We start from the raw sequence: 25,361 nt of genomic DNA, 5'->3' as shown, positions 1-25,361 counted from the left end.
CAATGCGTGATTCTGGGTTGTAAACCCCATTTATTACCAATAGCTTTTTTTGCAAGAAAAGAGAGCTACAGTAGCTTTTTTGACTCTTTCCTGTACGTTGCGTTTCCAATTTAGTTTTTTGTCTAAGACAAGACCTAGGTATTTGGCCTCGTCTGAGAATTTTAATTGGATTCCTTTAATATAAGGAAGGTTGACAAATGGAATTTTGAATCTCCTCGAAAATAAGACCAAATCCGTTTTGTGTGGGTTAACACGCAGTCCACACCAATCAGCCCAAAGAATAAGTCTGTCTAAGACATTTTTAAGAGTTCTTTTAGGATGTTAAGATGCTTTCCTGAAACTACTATGACAAAGTCGTCTGCATAGGCTATCACTCTGAAACTCTCCGCATCCAGACTAGTTAGGAGAGTGGATAGAACACCACCTTGCGGTGTCCCTCTACTAATGAATCGTCTGCTAGAAGAGTTGCCCAGTTTTGAGTTAATTATTCTGCTAGTAAGCATTAAATGAATTAACTCCCGAAGCGAACTCTCTACATTTAGAGATGTCAGTGCAGAAGTGATTGCAGACGTGTCCACGTTGTTAAAGGCACCTTTGATGTCAAGGAAAGCAACCATAGTGAACTCTTTATTATGGAGGCAATATTCAACGGTGCGCACTAAGGTGCGTAACGCTGTTTCCACCGATTTACCTTTAAACTAGGCATGTTGAGACGAGGACAGAAGTCTTGTATCGATACTTGCCCTTAAATGGATATCAATCAATCTTTCCAAGATCTTAAAAAGTAATGATGATAGACTTATAGGTCGTAGATCTTTAGGATTGAAGTTGTTGAGAGCCCATTGTAGCCTGTCCCTTGAGATCAGACCTATTGGATATGTTGTATTGGGACTTGAACGTATATAACTGTTGCAAGTTTCGGTAAGAGAACTACCAGGAAAATGAGTATCCAATAGTTAGTTCATCGATTCATTACTTGAATTTTTCCAGGAGCCGTCTGCATTTTTCAAGCAGCTTGGCATTGCTGGATTAGTTGAAAGAATTTTCTGTAACCAAGAGGCTTCAGAAGTTTCTTCTATCGTGCCACAGAAGGATCGCCAAGAAGATCGCTTAGATTTCCTTAGTGCCTTCTTGTAAATTCTTAGGGATTCTTTGTAAGAGTCCAAGTGAGAGGCTAGTCTTGTATCTTTGGGCAAGTCAAGTTCTGAGGCCCACCTTTGTGGTTTCCTCTTTCCTCTTATGTGTATAAGTGGGCAAGCAATTTCCAGCGATCTGTTCATAGCTGAGGTCAGCTCATTGACTTTGTTGTCAAGTTCATTAGCTTTAGAGGAAGGGCTAGATAGTAAAGGTTTAAGTGAACAACGAAATCACAAAGGAAATTGTATCTTTCTTTATGAATTGCAAAAATATTATCTAAAAATAAACATTTAATAGTTTATATGTTCCTAACCAATTGTCTATTTTTATACGTAATGTACATTCAATTAAATGTCTGTTCATCCATATGGTTTTTGAACTTGATCATGAATTATTGCAAATAATGCTATCCAATTAAGAGACAATTTTACAAACAAAAACGAGGCGGCATTTAAGACGCTGCTCTCAAAAAGCGCTTATAAAATGTTTGAAGTCGATAGCAATAATTCATTTCCTGACAGCAACGAACTGTACATATTTTCTAATTTTCCTAAACAGATCTTCTATTTCGATAACAATTATTTCAATATGTATAATTTGTACGAATAACATAAAACAAAAAGCCTTAAGATATTTAAAACACGTGTCCTCGAACGAAAATTAAAGGTTCTTTTTCTTGCTTACAGTAAAATATCTTTATCACTTTATCTCACTAATAAATTGAACCCCTTCTTTCCAAAATTAAAAAAAATAGTTAAAGCCCATAGAAGCCTGAAGATGTGTGTCACTTAGGCCAATAATTTTTATCTAAGCGCCATCCCCATATCGAGAACAACTTTTTTTTGGTTTGGATAGGGTTAATTGAAATTGAATTAATAAATTTATTGACAAAGGAAAAAAAAAAAAACAAAATACAATTATTGGCGCTTTTTTGTGGAGTCGAAAAGCTAGTGGTGTTTTTTTGTATAGATTAATTAATTTGGATAAAGTAAACGTTCGTACACATGGCACATTAGAGTAAAGATAGTTTTGGTACTTAATAGCTTTCAAGTTAATGAAAACAAAATTTTTTCTATTCTATAAGGTTTCAATTACAAAATTCATTTGTATTTTTAAAAAAGAAATTAATTGATGTCCCACATTTGCATTCGATTGTAGATCTTCTCTTTCACGTGGTTTTAAAGAAAAATATGTAAACGTTTTAAATCCCAAAATCGCGGTGCGAATTCTGGTCAACAGAATTACTTGGTCAGGAAACTTTTCTTGCAAAATTGCTATTGTTTCCTTACTTCTGCGACACTAAGCGTTTAATGGCTGAATCACAAACACTTTTCAGCTTCGGCTTCACCAGACGTTTACGAGTTCAGCCATAGGAATTCAATGCATGCTATCACAATGGAGCTTCGACCTCACATTTCGTTTGACAATCGTAAGGAAAAGAACGTAATGTAACGTAATGTGACTCCAAACGGAAGCTCTAGCTCATTTATCTGAACATTTGCTTTGTCTGACAGCTGAATAGCTGTAAAAAAATGTTAACAAAGAAAATATTTGCTCTTTGGAGTGATGAAATAATAGAAATGTTATTCAAAGCAACCTCGAAGCAGGCCCACCGTAACGCAGCCGAAGCTTGTTTTGTTTTTCAGCCATTAAGGTGTATCGTTCGGTTTTAAGTAATGGCGTAGTCAAATGTCAAAATATGGTAACTTTAAAAGTTACAGCTACGAAAATAGCGGACTATTCAAAATGAAACCTCTTACTGGAAAACCTTATAATCTCTATTTAATTTGTTGGGTCTTCTTAAGATTGTTTTTATTTTATTTTTATTAACGAAAGATTGGTCCTGATATAATATTTGCATATTTTTTTCCATTTTTTTGTTTCTTAGAAATGAAAGTGCTTTGGATAACAGTGATACTAGCTTTAAGTCAATACGAAGCTCACGCACAACAACAACAACAACAGCAGCAACCACAATGCTGCGAAGAATACTGCTTTGGAACTGATAAAGATCGGCCTCAAACTCTTCGCTTTACCTCAAAAACTGCTTATTTATTGGCCAAAGGCAAGGATGTAGAACGAAATATACTTCCAAGTAAGAATAACATAACGACTTTACAAAAGTCTCTTCATTTAAATGTCAAATTATGTATGAAGCTCTAGCTGTAGTTTAAGTTAAAGTAGTTTTTTTAAACTTGTGCCACAAATTATTATCTTTCTGCTTCGTTACATTATTATAAATAGTCTATTTGAAAATACTATGAGCTACAACTTTTTTTCTTTTGTATTTACATGTTTCAAACCTTATCTCAAGGAAAATAATTAAATTTAATTTTTTAGATTGCTCGCCAACAAAAATTTGGACCCTAAGCAGACATGGAACAAGGTTACCATCAGCTAAAACGATAGAAAAAGCAGGTCATCTTGAAGAGGTATTAAAATTAATTACGTTTTTTTTTACTTTTGAAATTAATAATATTTTGTTTGTTTTTAATTTTAGATTCGGAGTAAAATTGTAAACAATTATAAAGTTCTTAAAACAAAACCAGACACTGGTGCCTTATGTATGGAAGATTTGTTCTCCATACAAACATGGAAATTCAATTCAAGTATCACCCCGGAAAAGGAGAATATGTTGACATCTCAGGTAAAAACAATTAATATTGTAAACAAGTTTAAAATTATTTTTAAATGGTATACAAAGTCTGAAAATAAATCCCCAATGTATAATATATTTGAATCAGGCTTAGAAGTCTTATAGGTCTAAAAAAATCATTTTGACAGCTGAAAGTTAAGAGATAGTTAAAATCGGGAATTACACCAGAAAACAGTGTTTCCTTCTTATGACCAATAGAGGCTGAAAGGTTCAGACAACGATTAGGTTAAGGCAACATAAGGAACTTCATTTGCAGTCAACTTCAATCTATGAACGTAAATTTTGACAAAATCAACTAGTTAGTTTTTCAAGTGTCATGAATTACAAATTCAGAATTTTATTTCACAAACCTCTCCTTTAATTTCACAGTACACAAATTACCAAAAACATTATTGTCTACAAAACACTACTCAGGCAAGCTACAAGTCCATCACGATTTGTATATTGTTTTGTAAGAAAATATTACTTATTTCTTTTACAAATTGACAACGAACCCTTTTACAGAGAGCACTGAGTGAAGTTGTGCAGAAAATAAATAAACCATAGAGTAATAAAGTTCAGCTTGAATAAAAAAACTTTACCTATTAGGGAGATTTTTCTTGACTTACTTTCCAGTCAACTTTCCATTAAAGTAAACTTAATTCGAAGGCCATTTTTTGGCAGCTGGCCACTCAGATAATAAAAACTTCCCTAACTTTTAAGTCCCTTAAGTCGGCTGAACCTGGCCAACTAACGGAACTTTAATTGCAGTTGATGAATTTCTTGAACGTAAATTTTGATCAAGACAACTATACATACATAGTTTTTCAAGTGTCATAAATTTGAAAATCAGAACTTTAATTCACTAACCTGTACCTTCAGTTTATTGTATAAAAACTACCAAAAACATAAATGTCTCCAAAAAATTTCCCACGCAAGCTTAGAGTCCATCTCGACTTTTATTTTGTATTTTAAATAAATAGGTATTACCTTTTACAATTTAACAAGTAACTCTTTTCCATAAAAGATTAAAGGAAATTGTGCAGAAAATAAATAAATCAAGTTCAGCTTTCAGATGAATGAAATGTTTTTGGCAGCTAGCCAATCAGATACATACTAGAAACTTGCCTTACTTTTGAGTCCCTTATGTTGTCTGAACTGGCCCATCGGGTGTAAACGTTGAAAAGTTATGTATAGCATTGAATTGAGACTTTCTAACCTAACCTCTTTTTGTCACTTTATCTGAAAAACAAATATTTACCTCGATTGGAAGTGCCAGAGGTACATAATAAATAATACAATGACTACCAAATATTCCTACCAATCATAGCGTCAGAGAGAAAAAACTAATCGAGAGAGTCAAATTTCCTTATTTCAGACCTCCATTCCTTTCATAGCGCAATATATTTACCAAGAGAACCGACCGGTACCCGTCTTGTCTGAAACCCTAAAATTGTATTTAAGGTGAACTCTCTCAAATTTGCTATTGGTGAATACATGTGAGTGGTGGAAAAAAAGCAAAATGGGGGATTGAGCTAAAAAACAACTTATGGAATTTTTGTGACTTGTCACACCTCACCTCGTTTTTAATCTGTCAAAACTGAGCCGAACCCAAATTGGGCCACGCTTGAATTACAGTTCTAGGGCCCGCCTATACTTTCTGTATTATTTTGTCTGTTTTTAGCAAAACTTTTCATACAAATAATAGAATTTGTATGTCAAAAGAAGTCAAGTGTTATTTTTAGCAAAGTTTTCAAAAGAAGTATCACAATTTATTTTTCTTAAAATATGGGATTAATTTTTCAATTTTTGAATTCAACGGATGTCTTTTTTGAACTGCTGAGTTCACCTCACATTGTGTACCCCCTAACTGTGCATACTGAGCCCCAAAACCCCAAAACATCTATATAGAATCTGGATTTTTCCATAAGAAATGCACGAGACAACTAACACATGCTTTTGCTAACGGGCAAAATGTGCGCAGTAGAGCTTGTAGGTCGAAAGAGAGCAAACCCCATAAGTCGGTTCTCTTGGTAGATATATTTCTCTATGGTCCCTTTGAAACCTCTTACTATCATTTTTATATAGCGTGTTGAATTCGTATGGTGCATACATGTTTTCACCTCGGAGAGCAGAGAGAGAAAAAACTTCAGTTGAGAGATTGAGACATTTGACATTTCTCGCCGAATTAGAAAACAAAACAATTTCCTTAATATTTAATTTTTTAATTTAACACTTTTACTCAAAAACGTTTTCACATATTAATTCTAGCAGAAAATGTTCTTTTGTCAATAAATTACGGTAAACGTTATCACGGCAGATCGTGGTGAATTTGTTTTTCAATTCTCTTTCTCTGAGTTACACATAGATGGCATTAACAACCAAAACAAGAAATGATGTGTTCAGAAACAGTGTAACAAGGTTAAGGTTTCTTAGATTAGACTTTATTTGTATTTATGAACGAGTACATGTTTTTTATAAATGTATGTTATGTTTATTTCAATAGTAAATTATTTTATATTGAATTATAAAAGGCGGAAATAATAAAGTTCTACAGTTTACCGGGAATATTTATAAAAAATATCTATATCTTCTGCAAATGCGGTATCAATCGATAATTTCTGGAACTTAGTGTTAACGTAACATTTATTTGTCATGAATTAAAATCAATTATGAAATTTGGCTGCGATAATAATTACTTGAACACAGAATTTTTTATGTTTATAGTTATTCAGGTTTAGCCCTTAACTTTGATTTGCATTTATTTATGAATAGCCTAAAAAGTTTAGCAAACATCTATGAATAAGCTCCAATGCACTTTCAGAAAAACTGTAGTTATAACTTTACCTCACGGATTTTTCCTTGTCACTATATCAAGCCCTTCCCGCCATTTTATCGTAAGCGACATTTTCAATAAAAATGAAAACTTAATTATTAAAATTTGCTAATAACACTTGAGTCTTGAAGGCTTTTGTCATTTCTTACCTTAAGCATAATTAAAAATTTCCAATACCGACTACGGGTACAAGTTGTTTCAAGAACCAGCAGTAAGCTTTTGATTTGTCGTTTACGATAAAATTTATTTTGGGGCTTACGATAAATTTGCGGGAAGGGCTCGATATAATAACTGAAAGGTAGAAATAAATAGTTAGAACTGGAAAACTTATAAAAATGATGCATAAGACTTAAATTTTGGTTGAAGAACAAATTTATATATTCTTTTCACAAAACCACTAACCTAGCGAGAATACAAAAATTTATACTTTTGTACATAAGTACTTTTCGGCTTATGTAGTTAAGCCTTCAAAAGCAACACAAGTGGAAAGCAGTAGGAATAGCTTATCAAAATTGGCAGCAGAAGTAACAAGTTGACGGTCTTTGTCTCTACTTAAATCACTTATTTTGAACATTTTGGTAATGTCGTGAGTAATGTTAAGAAAATAAACAAACGAGTACACACAAATAAAATAGGAATTGAAAAAAGAGATGAGTATATACAAATTTTTTCAATGATCCTGCGTTGTCTTATTTTCATGATCCATGTTTACATTCTGTAACTCTCGTTTTCAATGTTCCTGCAACTCTCGCATCGACAAAATTAAGTCGATAAACTCTGAAAATTGACACAAATCTGAATTTTTTTTTAACTGTCTTCTTCTAACTAATATTTCTCTAAATGCGTTTTAGAATTGTTTCTATATCTTCATTGTTCCGGCAGCTAACAAGAGTAATTAATTTCACTTCATATTCGAATGATATTACTCCCAAACGAACACAATGAGACTACCAAAAAGTTGTTCACCCACAATTTGAATTTTCTTTGAACACCTCTGAACAGCTGACTACATCCGGCATTTTTCAAAGGTGATCGCCATTTTTTAGAGGTGGTGAGTATGCACATCTTCTTGCATAAGTATTCGTCCCCACATTTTTAACTTCCCATAGGAAGTTATTGTAATGGGTCCGATTTGTCAAATTAAAAATGTTGACATTTCTCGACGTTCCAAGGTCCCTAGAGTCGAAATAAAAGATTTTTAGAAATATGTCTGTGCGTGCGTGTGTACGTACGTTCGTACGTCCGTACGTTCGCGACGTTTTTTTCGTCCTCCATAGCTCAAGCACCAGAAGAGATATATATTTCAAATAAATTTTGTTATACAGATGATAAGGCAGAAAGATGCAGACAGGGCTCTCAAGAAAATTGCGTGGGCGGTTTTTATACCATAGCAGTTTGAAAAAAAGTTGAAAATTTTGGTTAGCCCTAAATATCTTACGAACCAAAAACGCTCGAGACTTGAATTAAATTTTATATAATATATTGTAACGTGATACCAAAAAATTTTCAAAAAATCAATATAACGGTTTTTTTATAAATCAATAAAACTGAAAAAAAAAATTTGTCACCTCCAAAATTTTACGACTGAAATATGATTTTATCTCTAAAACAATTTTGTGCAACGAATAATAATGTTTTTGACATCTGATAAAATTTTGAGAAAAATCTAATTGACAGTTTTTTTTTATAAAAAATAAAAATCTAAAAAAAACATTACTCAAAGTTCGTAGAAATTGAAATCGATTCAAATATCTTTTCAAAAACTTGAAATTTAGGCTTCAAGCTTATTTTATCTTATATGAAATATTGTTTTCAACATTTTGAAAAATGTTGAAAAAAATCAATTTTATAGTTTTTACAAAAAATAAAAACCTAAAAAAAATGTATAAAAGTTGGTAAAAATTGATTTTCGACTCAAATATCTTTTCAAAACTTTGAGATATTTCATTTAATTTACTTTTATCTTTCAAAAAATCTTGTTGTTAACATTCAGTTAAAGTTTGAAAAAAGTCGAATTGACAGTTTTTTTACAAAAAATTAAAAACCGAAAAAAAATTAACAAAAGTTGGTAAAAATTGATTTTCGACTCAAATATCTTTTAAAAACTTTGAAAAATAGCTTCTAACTAATTTTTTCTTATAAGAAATATTGTTTTCAACAATAAGACAAATTTTGAGAAAAATCGAATTGACAGTTTTTTTACAAAAAATAAAAACCTAAAAAAGAAATGTATAAAAGTTGGTAAAAATTGATTTTCGACTCAAATATCTCTCCAAAAATTTTAAATTTTATCTTATAAGAAATATTGTGTTCAACATTTGGTAAAATTTTTAAAAAATTCGAATTGACAGTTTTTTTTTACAAAAATAAAACTCTAAAAAAAACAATACTAAAACTTGGTACAAATTTACTTTCGGCTCAAATAGCTTTTCAAAAATTAAAAATATTGGTTTCAAACTTATTTTATTTCACAGAAAATATTGTTTTCAATATTCAGTAATTTGTATTTAAAAATCCAACGGTTCGTTTTTTCATAAAAAATAAAATCTACCAAAAATAATACGCAAATTTGGTAAAAATTGATACGAGTACTTATAGACAAACTTTTAAGCAAGACAAATCGACAGACGGAATGGGAAGTTATCAGTGTGGGTCGCATCCCAGCCTCTTTTTTTTATATGAAATTAATACATATACAAGTTCGTGTGCAAATCATAGCTTGTAGGCAAAAAGAGACCTACCGTCGAAGTTGGTTCTCTCGATTAGTTATTTTCTCTCTGATTCAGTACCGTACGTAAAAGACAAGTATTCTGCTAAAATTATGACACTTTAAATGACAGGTGTCATTTGCCAGCACAACTAAATTTGAACCACAAAGTGAATTGTCAGTTCAGACGACATAGTTTTCTTTTACTTTTCAAGTGTCATAAATTTCACACTTGGAACTTTACCTCACTTACTTCTGCCTTCAAGTCATCGTACAAAAACTACTAAAAACATTATTGTCTAAAAAACGCTCCTCAGGCAAGTTTCAAGCCCATCACGATTTTTATTTTGTAATGCAAAGGAATATTAATTATTTATTCTTCAATTTGACAAGGAACTATATTACATTAGATGGAATTGTGCAGAAAATGAATCAACCATAGAGAAATAAAGTTCATATTTCAGTTATTTGAAAAAACACGACGAACTTTCATTTTGACATAAATAGACTTGACTTGATAGTGAAGAAGATTTTTTTTGACTTAGTTTCCATTTCCAGTCAACTTTCCAATAAATTTGCCTTAAATGGAATGCAATATTTTGGCAGCTGTCCAATCAGATACTAGAAACTCTCCTTACTTTCAAGTCCCTTATTTCGTCTGAACCTCCCCAAAGGCTCTAAACTTTACGACACTTTGCTTCGCATATGATACTTAATTGAAACTTTGCGTTTATTTTAGGGCACTTTTTAAAAGCAAATAACATAATCTACCTTTTTCTTAATTTCATTTAAAACTTATCGAACTTTTTTAATTTAATTTAAATTTTTTAAGAAACACGTTCAAGGAAGTGCATTTTTAACTTTGAAAAAAGTAGAAAGTCAGTACATTTATTTTATTATTTTACTTTTAGGGTTGGGAAGACTTGAAATCATTGGCAAAAACCTACCAACGTCAATATCCAAGCATTCTTACCAAAGATTATAGATCTGAAAACTTTTTGGTAAGAAAAAACAACAAAAATGATTGTTACATTCTTAAAAAACGTACATTTTTCATTTTCAAAACTTAATAGTTCCGTCACACTGAAATCCAAAGGACAGAAGAAAGTTTCAAGGCTTATGCTGAGGGTCTCTTTGGGCCAAATGTTTGGCAAAACATCCATGTTTCGAGACCAGTCAATGGTACCGATACGTTACTACGACCCTATGACTATTGCCCCAAATGGGAGGAAAACAACAGCCAAAAGGAGGGCACTGAATTTGAGAACTTCAAAAACTCAGCTCTAATGACTAAAACAATTGCAGATATTTCAACTAGGCTGGGGTTAGTTCCATCATTTCTTAAAATGATGAATTTTTACTAATTACTTCGTTACTTTAATAGATTCTTGTACTCTTTGGAGTTTAAGGACATTGAATTGATGTGGGACATGTGTCGATACGAACAAGCCTGGAATGTCGACCGTGTCAGTGCATGGTGTGGGGTGAGTCAACCGATAACATCGAAGAATGACAAATCTTTTATTTATATCGAAATGTTTTTTTTTTCAAGGCCTTTACTCGAGCACAACTTAAAGTTCTAGAATACTACGATGATTTGAGATACTACAAGAAATCAGGATACGGAAGTGAAATCAACTCAAAATTGCCATGTGAAGTGATTAAGGACATGCTCTTCCATCTCAATAGCAAAACTAAGCCCAACGCCGTTACATACTTTGCCCATTCAACTGTAATTCAGGCAATGGTCACAGCTCTGGGTTGGTACAAGGATGAGGAAGCACCAACATCAAGCAATTACGAAAGCATGGAAAATCGCCAATGGAGAATCAGTAAAATTGATCCATTTGCCTCAAATTTGGTTGCAGTTAAATATGAGTTAGTTTTTTTTTTAATTCGTTGTCTTTTTTATTAAATTACAAACGAAATTTGTTTTTTCAGTTGTCCTGCAGATAGCGTTGATACTGAAAAAGTTCTCTTCCTTCTTAACCAGAACACAGTTAGCTTAAATTGGTGCAGTGTCGGATTGTGTGATTGGTCGGCGGTCATGAAACACTACAACGATTTCTACAACGGAAATTGTGCAGAAATGTTTTGCCAATCAGGTGCTTCAAGTATATCATCCCTATTATCGCTATCGTCCCTCCTAGTCGCTGCCATAGTTTACTTAATTTATTGAAAAAATACTTATGTAATTTTTTTTAAGATCTTTATTTTTTACGTCATGCCAAATCAAAGTTCTAGTTTTTGGACGGACACTATACAGAAATAGCGGTGAATGAAGTTATTTTTTATTTTGTTTTTTAAAAATGTTTATGACTGCTTTCAACAATAGAATATTAAACTAATATTTTGAGTACCTACAATCAAAAATAAGAAAACAAAACCAAACAAACAAACAAAACTTGAAACAAAATAGTTTATTTTTTACAAAACAATGACAACCAAAAAAAAAACAATCTTTACTAAAAATATTAAAGTTAAAGCTTTTTACTATTGTAACGAAAAGAAATAAAATGCACTTTTTTATTTTAAGAAAACATAAAATATATTTTTGTCTGTGTTTTATTGTATTCGTTGATCCTTCTTAAAAGTCCAGTCAATGAACGAAAAAAATCCAGAAGTTTTGAAACTTGGGACTTTTTTTGGGTCTGGTGATGGCCGGATTAAAAGTCCCTAAGAATCCAATGTGAGCTCTTGCGGCAGTTAAGAGAAGCATGGTGCTTGTTTCAGTTATTCACGTTTATCTCATATCAAAATATTTTTTTCCACAAAATTAAAGCTCATTAAATTCTATATAAAAAATGTTGTTCGTATCTGTTATAGTTTATAAAATAAATCTAGCGGCAGTGAAGAGAAACATACGTTTTTTTCGGTTTGTCGGGTTTATCTTAAAAACTATTGTCGTATCAAAAAATATTCCTCTACAAAATTAAAGCTCATTAAATTTCCTAAAGAAATTTCTTTGCACCTGTTTTAGTATGTAAAATAACTATAGGCATGTAAGGAAAACATTAAACACGTTGATGACGATTGTGTACTTAAAACCCTAAAAACGTGTCTGGAAAATTTTATACTTAAGAAAACGAACATTGAAAATAGAAAAAGGAAGTGCATCGCAATAGGGCAAAGCATTATATCAGTTCTGCGTCCCAGATACTAAGCACTAAGCAGCCTTGCCGTATTTATATTAAGAAAGCTTGGTTCTAAGAAGTTGGTAAAACTTATATCAAGCTTACGGTTTTGTTCTTCATACTATGAACCACAGTTGTTGGGGATATCAACTATTTGCCACACGCGACCAGATTCCAGTGATTCATTTAACCAATTTCTGTTTGATAATGCGGACTTTAATGTCAGAACTTTAGATGGACTAAATACAATACATTCTTTGGGAATCGCTGCATCTACTTCCATAGAAAAAGAAACCGACACACCAAGGCAAAAGCTGAAAACACTACCTTGTGCTAAATTAACTGGATAACTTGGAGTACTTCCTTTGGAAACATTTCAAAAAACAAATGTCAGTTTTTTAGAATGTGAATGCGCGTTCCAAAGAAATGTTACAGCCAAAACCATATGACACTCCAGGATGGAAAGGGTACATGCACTCAATAAAAATGCAAACTCTCCAATACACTTCACACTGCATTTGTGTTGCAAATTTGACCAAAAATGCTTGGTAGTAACATTAGACCAGCCTCTTTATATACAAAGTAAAGAAATCGATAGCGATCTTCTTGGCGGTCCTTCTGTGGCACTCTAGGTTAAGGAAAACTCTTTCAACTAGTCAAGCGATGCCAAGCTGCTTGAAAAATGCAGACGGCTCCTGGACAAAGTCAAGTAATGAATCGCTGAACTTACTATTGGATACTCATTTTCCTGGTAGTTCTCTTACCGGAACTTGCAACAGTTATATACGTTCAAGTCCCAATACACATCCAATAAGTCTGATCTCAAGGGGCAAGCTACAATGGGCTTTCAACAGCTTCAAACCTTTCAAATCTGTAGGACCAGATGGAATAATACCAGCCGAATTACTAAAGACTTCTGATATAATTGCACCAATCTTTGAGGCAATTTTTACCAGCTGTCTTTACCTGGTCCATGTTCCCTTTGCATGGAGAGAAGTAAAAGTTGTTTTTATACTCAAAGCAGGATTGCTCCCAAGTCAATCCTAAAGATCTACGACCTATAAGTCTATCATCATTACTTCAGAAGACCTTGGAAAGATTGATTGATATCCATTTAAGGGCAAGTATCGATACAAGACGTCTGTCTTCCTTCTAAACATGCCTATTGTAAAGGTTAATAGGTGGAAACAGCGTTACACACCTTAGTACGCACCGTTGAATATTCCCTCCATCATAAAGAGCTCGCTATGGTTGCTTTCCTTGTCATCGAAGGTGCCTTTAACAACGTGGAACCATCTGCAATCACATCTGCACTAACATCGCTAAACGTACAGAGTTCGCTTCGGGATTTAATTCATTTAATGCTGACTAGCAGAATAATTAACTCAAAACTGGGCAACTCTTCTTGTAGACGATTCGTTAGTAGAGGGACACCGCAAGGTGGTGTTCTATCCCCTCTCCTCTGGAACCTAGTGGTGAATGAAATCCTAACTAGTCTGGATGCGGAGGGTTTCAGAGTGATAGCCTATGCGGACGATGTTGCTATAGAAGTTTCAGGAAAGCATCTTAATATCCTAAAAGAACTCTTACAAAATGTCACACAAAGCCGATCTGGTCTTATTTTAGAGGAGATGCAAAATTCCATTTGTCAACCTTCCTTATATTAAAGGAATCCAATTAAAATTCTTAGACGAGGCTAAATACCTGGGTCTTGTCTTAGACAAAAAACTAAATTGGAAACGCAACGTTCAGGAAAGAGTCAAAAAAGCTACTGTAGCTCTCTTTTCTTGCAAAAAAGCTATTGGTAATAAATGGGGTTTACAACCCAGAATCACGCATTGGCTATGCACATCGTTAATCAGACCGATTTTAACGTACGGTGTGGCATTATGGTGGACTGCTTTAGAGAAAGGCAAAAACCGGGATAAGCTAAATAAAGTCCAACGTTCAGCTTGCCTATGTATAAGCGTATCGCTTTGCACGATCCCATCTGCGGCACTGGACACCTTACTCTAGATAAAACCTCTTGACATATTTAGCAAACAAAAAGCTGCTAGCTCTGCTATTTGCCTCAAAGCTTCGTTACAGTAATTCAGATCTTTCTGGGAGGATAGGACATTCCTGGAAGATGGGTCAATCCATTTTTATACAGATGGTTCAAAAACAACAGAAGGGGTTGGTGGAGGTGTGTACTCTGCACGACTGAAATTAAGTTTCCCATTCCGCCTTCCCAATTATTGTAACGTGTTCCAGGCGGAACTTTTGGCGATAAAAGAAGTCTTGTCCTGGCTTAAAAAAAAAACGTGATATCAACATCTGATATCCGTATTTTCTCTGATAGCCAGGACGCTATCAAATCACTCTGTCTCTTCAAACTCTATAACAGTCCATAACTTTCGATCATCTCTAATGGAGATGGCACAACAGTTTGATATTCACCATTGCTGAGTGTCGGGTCATAGAGATATTCCAGGTAACTGCAAAGCTGATGAATTTGCCAGGAACGGTACAGTGCAACCCCTCCTACCACGTTTGGCACATACTGGCATACCAATCGCTACTTGTAAACTGTTGCTAATGCAAGACGCTGTGGGGAGGGCAGGCACCAGGTAGAACAACATCACCACGTGTCATGTCACAAAAAACATCTGGCCAACTGGATTTAAAACGTTCAAGGTGCTTGCTCTCTCTAAGCAGATCGCATATAAGCTCGATAATAGGTGTCATAACCGGACACCGTCTAATAGGAAAGCACGCCACGAGACTAGGCGTATTTTCAAATGACTTTTGCAGAAGCTGTATGGACGAGGAAGAGGAGGAAACAGTTCTTTAACTTCTCTGCACATGCCCTGCTTTGGCTCGAAAACCCAAGAATTACCTAGGAGAATTCTTCTTTAACGATCTAAATCATATCAGTATAATCAGCCTCTCACGTTTCTTAAAGGACTCAAACTGGTTCCATTGTGTTGGAGTCACCCTATATTAGACATAAGTCACATGTTTCTTATCTCTTCCTTTTTATATGATCTCATCTCTTTTGTATTTCTTACTTACTTACTTAAGGTGGCGCTACAGTCCTGTGTGAACTAGGGCCTCACCCAACAAACTTCTCCATCTAGCTCGGTCCCTAGCTAGATGTCTCCAGTTTCGCGCTCCAAGTTGGGTGAGGTCACCTTCCACTTGTGCGCGCCACCTGATCCGCGGTCTTCCTCTACTGCGCTGTCCTGTGGGTGCGGATTCGAAGACTTTCCGGGCCGGAGCATTGGTTTCCATGCGCTCTACGTGACCCAGCCATCTTAGTCGTTGGACTTTTACTCTTCTGGCTAAGTCTACGTCGCTGTACAGCCCGTACAGTTCGTCGTTTAATCTTCTCCTCCACTCCCCTTCGATGCATACAGGGCCGTAGATCACACGAAGAACTTTTCTCTCGAAGCGACCCAAGGTGCTTTCATCCGCTTTTGTCATGGTCCATGCTTCTGCACCGTATAGCAGGACGGGATGATAAGGGTCTTATATAGCAACACTTTGGTCCCTCGAGAGAGGACTTTACCACTCAATTGCTTTCTTAGTCCAAAGAAACAGCGGTTAGCAAGAGTTATTCTGCGTTTGATCTCAGCGCTGGTGTTGTTTTCTGCGTATACAGCGGAGCCTAGCTAGAAGAAGTCCTTGACTACCTCAAAGTTACGTCTGTCGATTGTGACGTTTTTATCAAAACGTCGGTGTTGTATGTCCTTTCTAGACGACAGCATGTACTTTGTTTTGCCCTCATTAACCGTAAAACCCATTTTTACCGCCTCTGCCTCAATACTCACAAAAGCCGCATTGACATGATGCTGAGTTCTTCCGATTATGTCAATGTCATCAGCATATGCCAGTAACTGGACAGACTTTTGAAAGATAGTGCCTCGAGTTTTGACGTGTTAGCTCTGCACTATTCTTTCAAGCACGATGTTAAAAAAATCACATGACAGCGCATCACCTTGTCTAAAACCTTTTTTGACATCAAAAGGTTCTGTTAAGTTGTTTCCAACCTTTATGGAGCAGCGTGAATTCTCCATGGTCATCCTGCACAAACGGACGAGTTTGGCAGGGATGCCAAAACTAGACATGGCTCTATACAACTCGTCCCTGTAGATGCTGTCATATGCGGCCTTGAAATCGATGAAAAATTGGTGGGTGTCGATTTGGTGTTCTTGAGTATTTTCCAGGATCTGCCGTAATGTGAATATTTGATCAACTGTGGACTTTCCTGGTCTAAAACCACACTGATAAGGACCTATCAGGTTGTTGACGATGGGCTTTAAACATATACGGCAGAGAAGATTTTATATTCGATGTTAAGTAGACTTATTCCTCTATAGTTGGTGCAGTTTAGAGGGTCTCCTTTTTTCAGGATCGGGCAAACAATACTGAGGTTCCATTCATCGGGCATGTTTTCTTCCGCTTCCGACCATATCTTACAGATAAGTTGGTGCATGCTCCTAACCAACTTATCTCCAGCTGCTTTAAAGAGCTCCGCATTCAAGCCATCTGCTCCAGGGGCTTTATTAGATTTCAACTTAGATATGGCAATCTTTACTTCGTCTAAGTCGGGAGGACGGGATTGTTGGCTTTCGTCGTCTATATTGAATGGATCATCCTGCCTGACAGCGGAATTCAGTTCTTCGTCGCCGTTATACAGTCTGCAGAAGGGGTCCTTCCATATCCTCAGCATTAACTGCAGTTCCACTATGATGTTTCCACTTTCGTCTTTGCAGCCTTCGGTTCTAGGTTTATGTACCTGTGAATTTCGTTTCACTTGTTCATAAAACTTTCGAACTTCATTCTTGCTTTTATACCTCTCAACATCTTCGACCGCACGCTTTTCATGCTCTCTCTTTTTCCTTCTGAGAAGTCGGCGTTCCTCTCGCTTCTTCTGCTCATAGAGCTCATGAGCAGCTCTCGTTCTTTTATGCAGCGCCGCTTTTCGTGCCTGTTGTTTGACTGCATTTGCCTGCCGACATTCCTCATCAAACCAGGGGTTCCTTGTTGGTGGCTGTTTGAAACCCAGCACATCAGAGGCGGCTTCTATGATTGCATCTTGGCAATGTTGCCACTGGTTTTCGATACATTGTGTTGGCGGCAGAGAACTTCGAGAGAGGTTACTTGTAACTTGGTCGGAAAAGGATTTGGCGATCTCTGGCGATTGTAGCCGTTCGACGTTGTATCTTCTCCCTTTTGTATTTCTATTCCTTTTAAATATATCGTTTCACTACTGTTATAACCAGCAAGCCGTCTACACCTTTTCATTACTTTTTTGATACGACAAATAGTTTTTAAGATAAACCCCAAAAACTAAAAAACTTTAACAGATACGAACAAAATTATTAAAGCTTTTTTTTATAAAATTTAATGAGCTTTAATTTTGTGGAATAACATTTTTTGATACGATAAATAGTTTTCGAGATACACGTGAATAACTGAAACAAGCACCATGTTTCTCTTAACTGCCGCTAGAGCTCACGGCGGATTCTTGGGGACTTTTTTTTCGGTCATCACCAGACATTCTTTAGTAAGTGTGCCAAGTATCAAAACTGTTGGTTTTTTTTAGGTGAATACCTTTATTAACTGGACTATAAGATAAAGGGTGATTTTTTTGAGATCACGCGGGATTTCAGACATGATGTCAAAGAGAAAGATGCTCAGTACGCTTTGACATTTCATCATGAATAGACTTATTAACGAGCAACGCTTGCAAATCATTGAATTTTATTACCAAAATCAGTGTTCGGTTCGAAATGTGTTTATCGACAAATTTTGTTCAGCGATGAGGCTCATTTCTGGTTGAATGGCTACGTAAATAAGCAAAATTGCCGCATTTGGAGTGAAGAGCAACCAGAAGCCGTTCAAGAACTGCCCATGCATCCCGAAATATGCACTGTTTGGTGTGGTTTGTACGCTGGTGGAATCATTGGACCGTATTTTTTCAAAGATGCTGTTGGACGCAATGTTACGGTGAATGGCGATCGCTATCGTTCAATGCTAACAAACTTTTTGTTGCCAAAAATGGAAGAACTGAACTTGGTTGACATGTGGTTTCAACAAGATGGCGCTACATGTGACACAGCTCGCGATTCTATGGCCATTGAGGGAAAACTTCGGAGAACAATTAATCTCAAGGAATGGACCGGTAAGTTGGCCACCAAGATCATGCGATTTGACGCCTTTAGACTATTTTTTGTGGGGCTACGTCAAGTCTAAAGTCTACACAAATAAGCCAGCAACTATTCCAGCTTTGGAAGACAACATTTCCGAAGAAATTCGGGCTATTCTGTCCGAAATGCTCGAAAAAGTTACCCAAAATTGGACTTTCCGAATGGACCACCTAAGACGCAGCCGCGGTCAACATTTAAATGAAATTATCTTCAGAAAGTAAATGTCATGAACCAATATAACGTTTCAAATAAAGAATCGATGAGATTTTGCAAATTTTATGCGTTTTTTTTTTTTAAAGTTCTCAAGCTCTTAAAAAATCACCGTTTAACTGAAACAAGCACCATGTTTCTCTTAACTGCCGCTAGAGCTCACGTCGGTTTCTTGGGGACTTTTTTTTGGTCATCTCCAGACATCCCTCAGTAAGTGTGCCAAGTTTCAAAACTGTTGGATTTTGTTTTTAGGTGAAAACCTTTATTAACTGGGCTATAAGTTATAAAGGTAAAAGAAATGTTTTTTCTATGTATTTAAAGTAAAAGTGTTAAACAAAAATGTATTGTCTGTTTATTTCAAAATTTTAAAAAATTAAATAATTTACTTCTTATGTTTACTTAAGTAGAACTAAAATGAAAAATATAAACAAAGACATTCCCAGCCCAACAGTTGTTAGTTTTTCACCTCCCGAATGCGACGAGGACGGCAAAGTAGCTTTGCAGAAGTATTCTGTACAATTGGCATGGTACAAATGTTCATATTGTTGCAATACTCTTTGCCAATCACAAAGGCCTTGTTTGCACCAATCAAATTCAACACGTTTTTGATTTAGGAAAAACATTGCTTTCTCACTCGTTTTATTCGAGTTTTCCGATGAACATCTGTGAATTTATTAATAAAATCTTGTTAACTTATTGATTATTGAAATTATATGATTCCTACTTACTCCAATTTAACAGCAGCAAAATTTGAAGAAAATGGATTTATTTCACTTGTCTTCCACTTTCGATTAGCCATAGCTTCATAGTTATTGGCTGTAGGCCGAACGCTATCTCTTCTCATTCCAAGAGCGACAATCAATGTTTCGACAGTGACAGAATGTGAAATATATACAATGGCACTTGGATCACCGTCCTTATTCAATCTCACAAGCATATCTTTGGCCAGATTACAAGAAACCCGGGAATTGAGTTCATATTCATAGCCGACACTTCGGTATAGCCTTAAATCATCATAATATTCCAAGACAGTTAATTGAGCTGGGGTGAAAGCCTAAGCGGATTATTTGTATCGTTACACCAAATAACAATTCCAATAAAAATAAGTATACTCACTGCGCACCATATACTTGAACGATTGACGAACCAAGCTTGTTCCAAACGGCACGTATCCCACATAAGTGCGATGTCCTTGAAATCAAGGGAATCCTGGAATCTAAAAAAAAGAAAATCCAAAACACTGTTACAAAATTGAATGAATTATTTCAACAGCTACCATACCCGAGTCTTCTTGAAATATCCGAAATAGTTTTCTTCACAAGAGCTGTTTGCCTAAACCTAGCGTATTCATTGTCGTTTGAATTATAAGTCTTCCGGCTGTTTTCTTTCCAAGCCGGACAGCCTTTATAACCCCGAAGTAGGGTGTCATTTTCATCTGGAACTAAATACCTATCGATTTCTTGATAAACATCAGGTCCAAATAGGCCTTCAGAAAACGCCTTGAAACTTTCTTCATTTCTTTGGTTTTGAGTATTGTGGAACTTCAAATTTTACACAGAAAAAACAAAACTGAAATAAAGTATTTAAAAATTTAATGTTGATAAAATCGTACCACGTATTTTTTAGGATCATATTCTTTGACGAGGATATCGGGAAAAATTTGTTGATATGTTCTGGCCAAGTATTTCAAATCTTCATAGCCCTATTTTATAAGTACACTCGAGTAAAAATCAAATGATCATATTTTATGGTCTTAGATAAGAACCTGAGTTGCTAAATGTATTGCCATATCCGGTTTGATACTTGAATTGAATTTCCATGATTGGATTGATAGAAAATCCTCCATGCACAAGGCTCCTGTGTCTGGTTTTGTTTGTAGGACTAAATAATTCCTGAGTATTTGGGCCTTAAGCTGCATAAAATAAACAAAAAGAAAAAATACTTATTTTTGTCATCGTCATGAGATGAGATTCATGTTATCTTAAAAATAGAACAGGGGCAAACTTCCCCTAATAAATTAGTGAGAAGTCTTTATCTCTATCGTAAATGGAAACCATACTGAGTCATATATCACATGATACATTTTGGCGCAAAAAGATACTTATTTTATTCGAGTCATAAAACTAAAATTTAAGACTTCTGTTAAGGGATATTATTTGTAAAAGCACTTTTCGAGGATCTTTAGAACCGAAAACGCTCACCTCTTCAAGTCTGGGAGAATTAAGTATGATATTGCGGTAGGGAAGTCTAGTGCCGTGTCTGGTTGTCACCCAAAATTTTGTAGCTGTGCAATCTAAAGGCGAATAAAAGATTTAAGTCTATCAATACTTGATTTGAATTTTGTTACTTACTTGGGACTTGAAAACCTATATCCAAATCATTGCCACGAACAAATTGGTAAACCGAGTTTGAAGTGAACTTTTTGCTTTGTTGTCGGTAATCATTATCCTTCCCTAGACAATAATCCTCACAACAGGGCTCCTGGGCGTATACATAATGGTTATTTGAAATCAAAGCTAACGTGGTCGTTAGCTGAACGAAAAGAAAAACTTTCATGTTTCGGTTTGGTTTTGAAATTCAACAAAAAATTCGTTATTATTTTCCTTTTTATAAATTTTCGTTTGAGATTTTTATTTTTTATAATCACACAATTTGCAATAAAAACGATATTTTTTTATATAATGGAAATTAACTCTAATAACAATTCTTATAATCAAAATGTTAAATTATTTGTTAGTTTAAGATAAGCGAAGATTCCAGGTTTGATCAAGATTTTTATGTGAGAATTATAATTGGTTATTAAAATTATTTTATCAGAGGCGCACACTCGTAAATAATATATTTTTTTTTATTTTATGAAAAACCAAAGATCTATCATTTTATCTATGTCAAGCTTTACTGTTAGGTGCACTTTAAGGTGTCTTTCTGGTTAATGGTTATTATACAGAGATACAATTCGAAATGTACTGCCTTAATAATTAAAACGAAAAATCAGTCTTTGGACGAAGTTTTAAGGTGTGTAGGTAATCTATTGTTTGTTATTGGAGATAGTGAGATGATTTTACTCGTTATATGAACTGACAGACACATGAATTAAGATAAAAATTATAAAGATACATTTATAGTATTTGCGTATGAGAAAAAGAAATTGAATAAATATTTATTTAATCAACAGGGAGTTTCGGTTTAAAAAATTAAACTTTGTCGGAATATGAGTGCCTAGTTACTAGTCAGTAAGAATTTTTAAACGTCCAAAGCTATGTATGTAACTTTTCCCTTTTTTCATGCTCCTCATGACCAAATGTATGTAAACTGGGCACATTCGGCAATTTTTTTTTCACTAGCCTATAACTTCGTTGTTTATGCTTCGAATATATTGTTTTTTGCTTAACAGGTGGATTCAATATTAAACTTTAGTTTTACGAAGAAAAAGTTTTTATTTTACTTACCAAAACGTAAGAATAACGTTTTTAAAAATTCAACCCTGTTTAATGAAAGTGCCCCGGGCCGGGGCAGTTTCGTCATTCAATGGGGAACATTCAGCATTGAAAAAAAGTATTAAGAATTCGTGAAAATTATGTTCGAAACGTATTTATATTTCCTTAAAATAACAATATAAACAAAACAAAAGGTTATATTATGAAACTTAAAAAAATTTATAGTTACAAAAATATTTTTCTTCACTTTAAAACTAAATACCATCCAACCACTCTTGCTTAGCAGGAATAATGATCCTGGAAAGCTTCCGATCGCAAACCTTGGATTGCTTCTCTGTCGGGGGTAAATATATACAGGTGGTATATGGTTCCCAATCGCATTAATGATGCCTACAACCGTGACGAGTGTGCCTCGTTCTGCCGAAGTGACCTGGCAAACACTTCTCTGCCCTTTTTGGGCAAGCACCTGTTACCAAATTGTAAAAAGTCATTTAAATTTAAAAATCAATCAGCATGAAGTGTCATTTTACCTTTGGTGTATCCAACACGGTCGTTATTCCCGATTCATCCAGGTTGTAGACATCTTTTGGAAGAAAATTGTATTTTGCATAAAGATTCCGAAGATTGGTGAAGTAAATCTCGACGGCTGCTTTATTTAGCGCTTTAACGCGAGAAACACTTATATTTTCTGGTTTCCGCAATGCAAGACTCGGGTTCCGCTTTAAAAATCCAAAAAGCCAATCTTCAGAAGCTTCTTTAAGTGTGTTCCAATTGCTTGGATGTGGCAAGTTATTTTTAAATGCGAATTCATACGCAAGTTTTCGAAATGAAGAATATGTTAAACCAAAGTGGTGAAAAGCGGACTTTTTTACATACGCAACTAGTTCTTCTTCTTGAGCCTTTGTGAAAACTTGTTTAGATGTGTATTTGGACTGAAACTTGATTTCATTTTCGTCCTCGGATTCCGATGATCCTTTCAAAGGATCTCGTTTCTTAAGCCTTGATTGCAATGTCTAACGTTTTAATCCGTATTTTCTTGAAGCAGATGAAATTGATTCGCTTTTATTTAATACGTCCTTAATTGCTTTTTTGATCGATTCTTCATTTATAAGATTCCTATCCGTTTTTCTTTTATAATTTCGAACCATATCTGTAAAATTAAAAATAATGGAAACTTTTGAAAACCCAGGGTACATTCGGCACCTGCTACAGTTAATTTTTCAATAAATAAATCACTTACTTGTTCACTACCCAAAATCACAACGGAGATCACAAAAAGACAAAACAACACACAACTTTTTTTTACCGCGAAACCAGAAATGTCAAACTAAGAACGTATTCATGAATTCAGTAAAGGATGCGTTCAGTGTTGTATCCATTTCTAAATTCAGAGTGCATTCAACCGAAAATGACTTTGACGAATGTGCCCCGATGATGAATGTACCCCAGTTTACCATACGGACTATGGAAGTTCTAAACGTTGCATGAGCTAAACAGTAAATTTGTTTCTACGCCTATAATAACTCTAAGAGACCATGTATCTCTTAATACCATACCTCCACCTTCTACAGATACTTTGTTCAATTTCGATTGTGTGAACGCCGTAGACAAAGTTGCATGTAATAAATTCAATCCTTACGACTTAATTGAAGACATAAGGATTGAACTCGATATTTATAATGTAACTTTTTTAGTCCTATCAGACTTTTCAAAAGCATTCGACATGGTGAATCACTCGATACTTGTGAATAAACTGTGTCACAGATTCAACATATCTTTAGAAGCTATTAAACTACTTTCTTCCTTATTGAATGATAGAAAGCAAGCGGTTTTCTTGAATGGAAATCTCTCCGATTTTCTTCCGGTTCAACAAGGAGTTCCTCAAGGATCAATTTTATCCCCCCTTCTATTCTCATTATATGTGAATGAAATCGGTTTCATTATAAATGAAGTATCAAAACATTTTTATGCCGATGACATTCAAATTTACAAAAGCTGTCCTTTGGGTTTAATTGACGACTGGGCTTTCACTTTGAACCAAGAACTAGAAAAGATATCCTACTGGGCGTCGTGCAATGGGTTGGTTCTTAATGCAAACAAATGCAAATGCCTGGTTTGGTCATATCAAGAAAATAATTAGACTTAACATACTTAACAGAACCCATTAGAATTCGTAAATTCCAGGAAAAAATCTAGGAGTAATCTTCAATAAAACATTGACCTCGAATGACCACATCAACCAATTAGTAGGTAAAACTTATGGAACGCTGTGGACCGCCCAAAACACCACTCCATTTAAACCCAGACTAATGCTTGCAAGGGCCCTTGTAATACCTGTTCTCACTCATGGATGCGAAATTATTTACAACTGCGATTCCATCAGCAAACATAAATTAAACATAGCATTCAATAGTATCATTCGATACATCTTTGGCTTAAGATGGTACGACCATACAGTGAACATTGGAAAACGTGAACCACCCAAAATGTGAACTACCCCAAAACGTGAAGACTGTATTTTTTACATTGGCTGCTCTAAAACATGAACAAATTTTTTTTTAACATTTCTACTTAAAAATACACTGAATTCATTTTTAAAACTTTGGGGGATCCCATATTATGTGTAGACAGTGCGTAGTATTCGGGGAACCCCATAATATTGACAATGGGCGGGTTCGGCTGCGTATCTTTAGCGATCCGGCTTTGTTTGTGTTGTTGTAACCCTTGTAAAAAACTGCTGATGCCATAATGATAAACGTACTTAGACGTCTAAGAGAAAATGCAGTTGTTCAAATGTTGGGAAGAATACAACAGAAAAAATTACTGATTTTTTTTTGTTAAATAAACCTTTTGTTTTTTTTGTTAATGCGCCGTATGTACGTTTTATTTGAAAATATGTACAAATATTTATGATTTAAAGCAAAAAAAAGATAAAATGAAAGAAAATGTGTTTTATTTTAAAAGAAATAGTAAGAAATACGGTAGGAATATAATTTGAATCATAAAATGTTACATTCCAAAACATGAACAACCTCAAAAACATGAACACCCTCGGTTTGAATTAGTTCACG

General features: G+C 34.8%; 2 protein-coding genes across 2 annotated transcripts; one reads left to right on the top strand and one right to left on the bottom strand.

The window, feature by feature from the left end:
* Positions 1–3,025: 3,025 nt before the first annotated feature.
* LOC129945968 (multiple inositol polyphosphate phosphatase 1) lies at positions 3,026–11,866 on the top strand. The gene is made up of 8 exons (XM_056055965.1): positions 3,026–3,232; positions 3,478–3,569; positions 3,638–3,784; positions 10,227–10,316; positions 10,389–10,639; positions 10,700–10,799; positions 10,868–11,193; positions 11,257–11,866. The coding sequence occupies exons 1-8, from the start codon at positions 3,028–3,030 to the stop codon at positions 11,492–11,494; spliced, it is 1,449 nt and encodes a 482-aa protein (XP_055911940.1). The 5' UTR covers positions 3,026–3,027; the 3' UTR covers positions 11,495–11,866.
* A 7,316-nt stretch (positions 11,867–19,182) lies between these two features.
* On the bottom strand, positions 19,183–21,830 carry LOC129948188 (multiple inositol polyphosphate phosphatase 1-like). The gene is made up of 8 exons (XM_056059068.1): positions 21,205–21,830; positions 21,055–21,146; positions 20,619–20,765; positions 20,466–20,555; positions 20,135–20,394; positions 19,970–20,069; positions 19,582–19,907; positions 19,183–19,516 (listed from the first exon to the last, which is right to left on the bottom strand). The coding sequence occupies exons 1-8, from the start codon at positions 21,407–21,409 to the stop codon at positions 19,249–19,251; spliced, it is 1,488 nt and encodes a 495-aa protein (XP_055915043.1). The 5' UTR covers positions 21,410–21,830; the 3' UTR covers positions 19,183–19,248.
* Positions 21,831–25,361: the final 3,531 nt, after the last annotated feature.

The sequence above is a fragment of the Eupeodes corollae genome, chromosome 2 (genome assembly GCF_945859685.1).
Source record: "Eupeodes corollae chromosome 2, idEupCoro1.1, whole genome shotgun sequence".
Taxonomy (NCBI): domain Eukaryota; kingdom Metazoa; phylum Arthropoda; class Insecta; order Diptera; family Syrphidae; genus Eupeodes; species Eupeodes corollae.
Note: the sequence above shows the minus strand (reverse complement) of the source record. Positions and strands in the feature narration are given on the sequence as shown.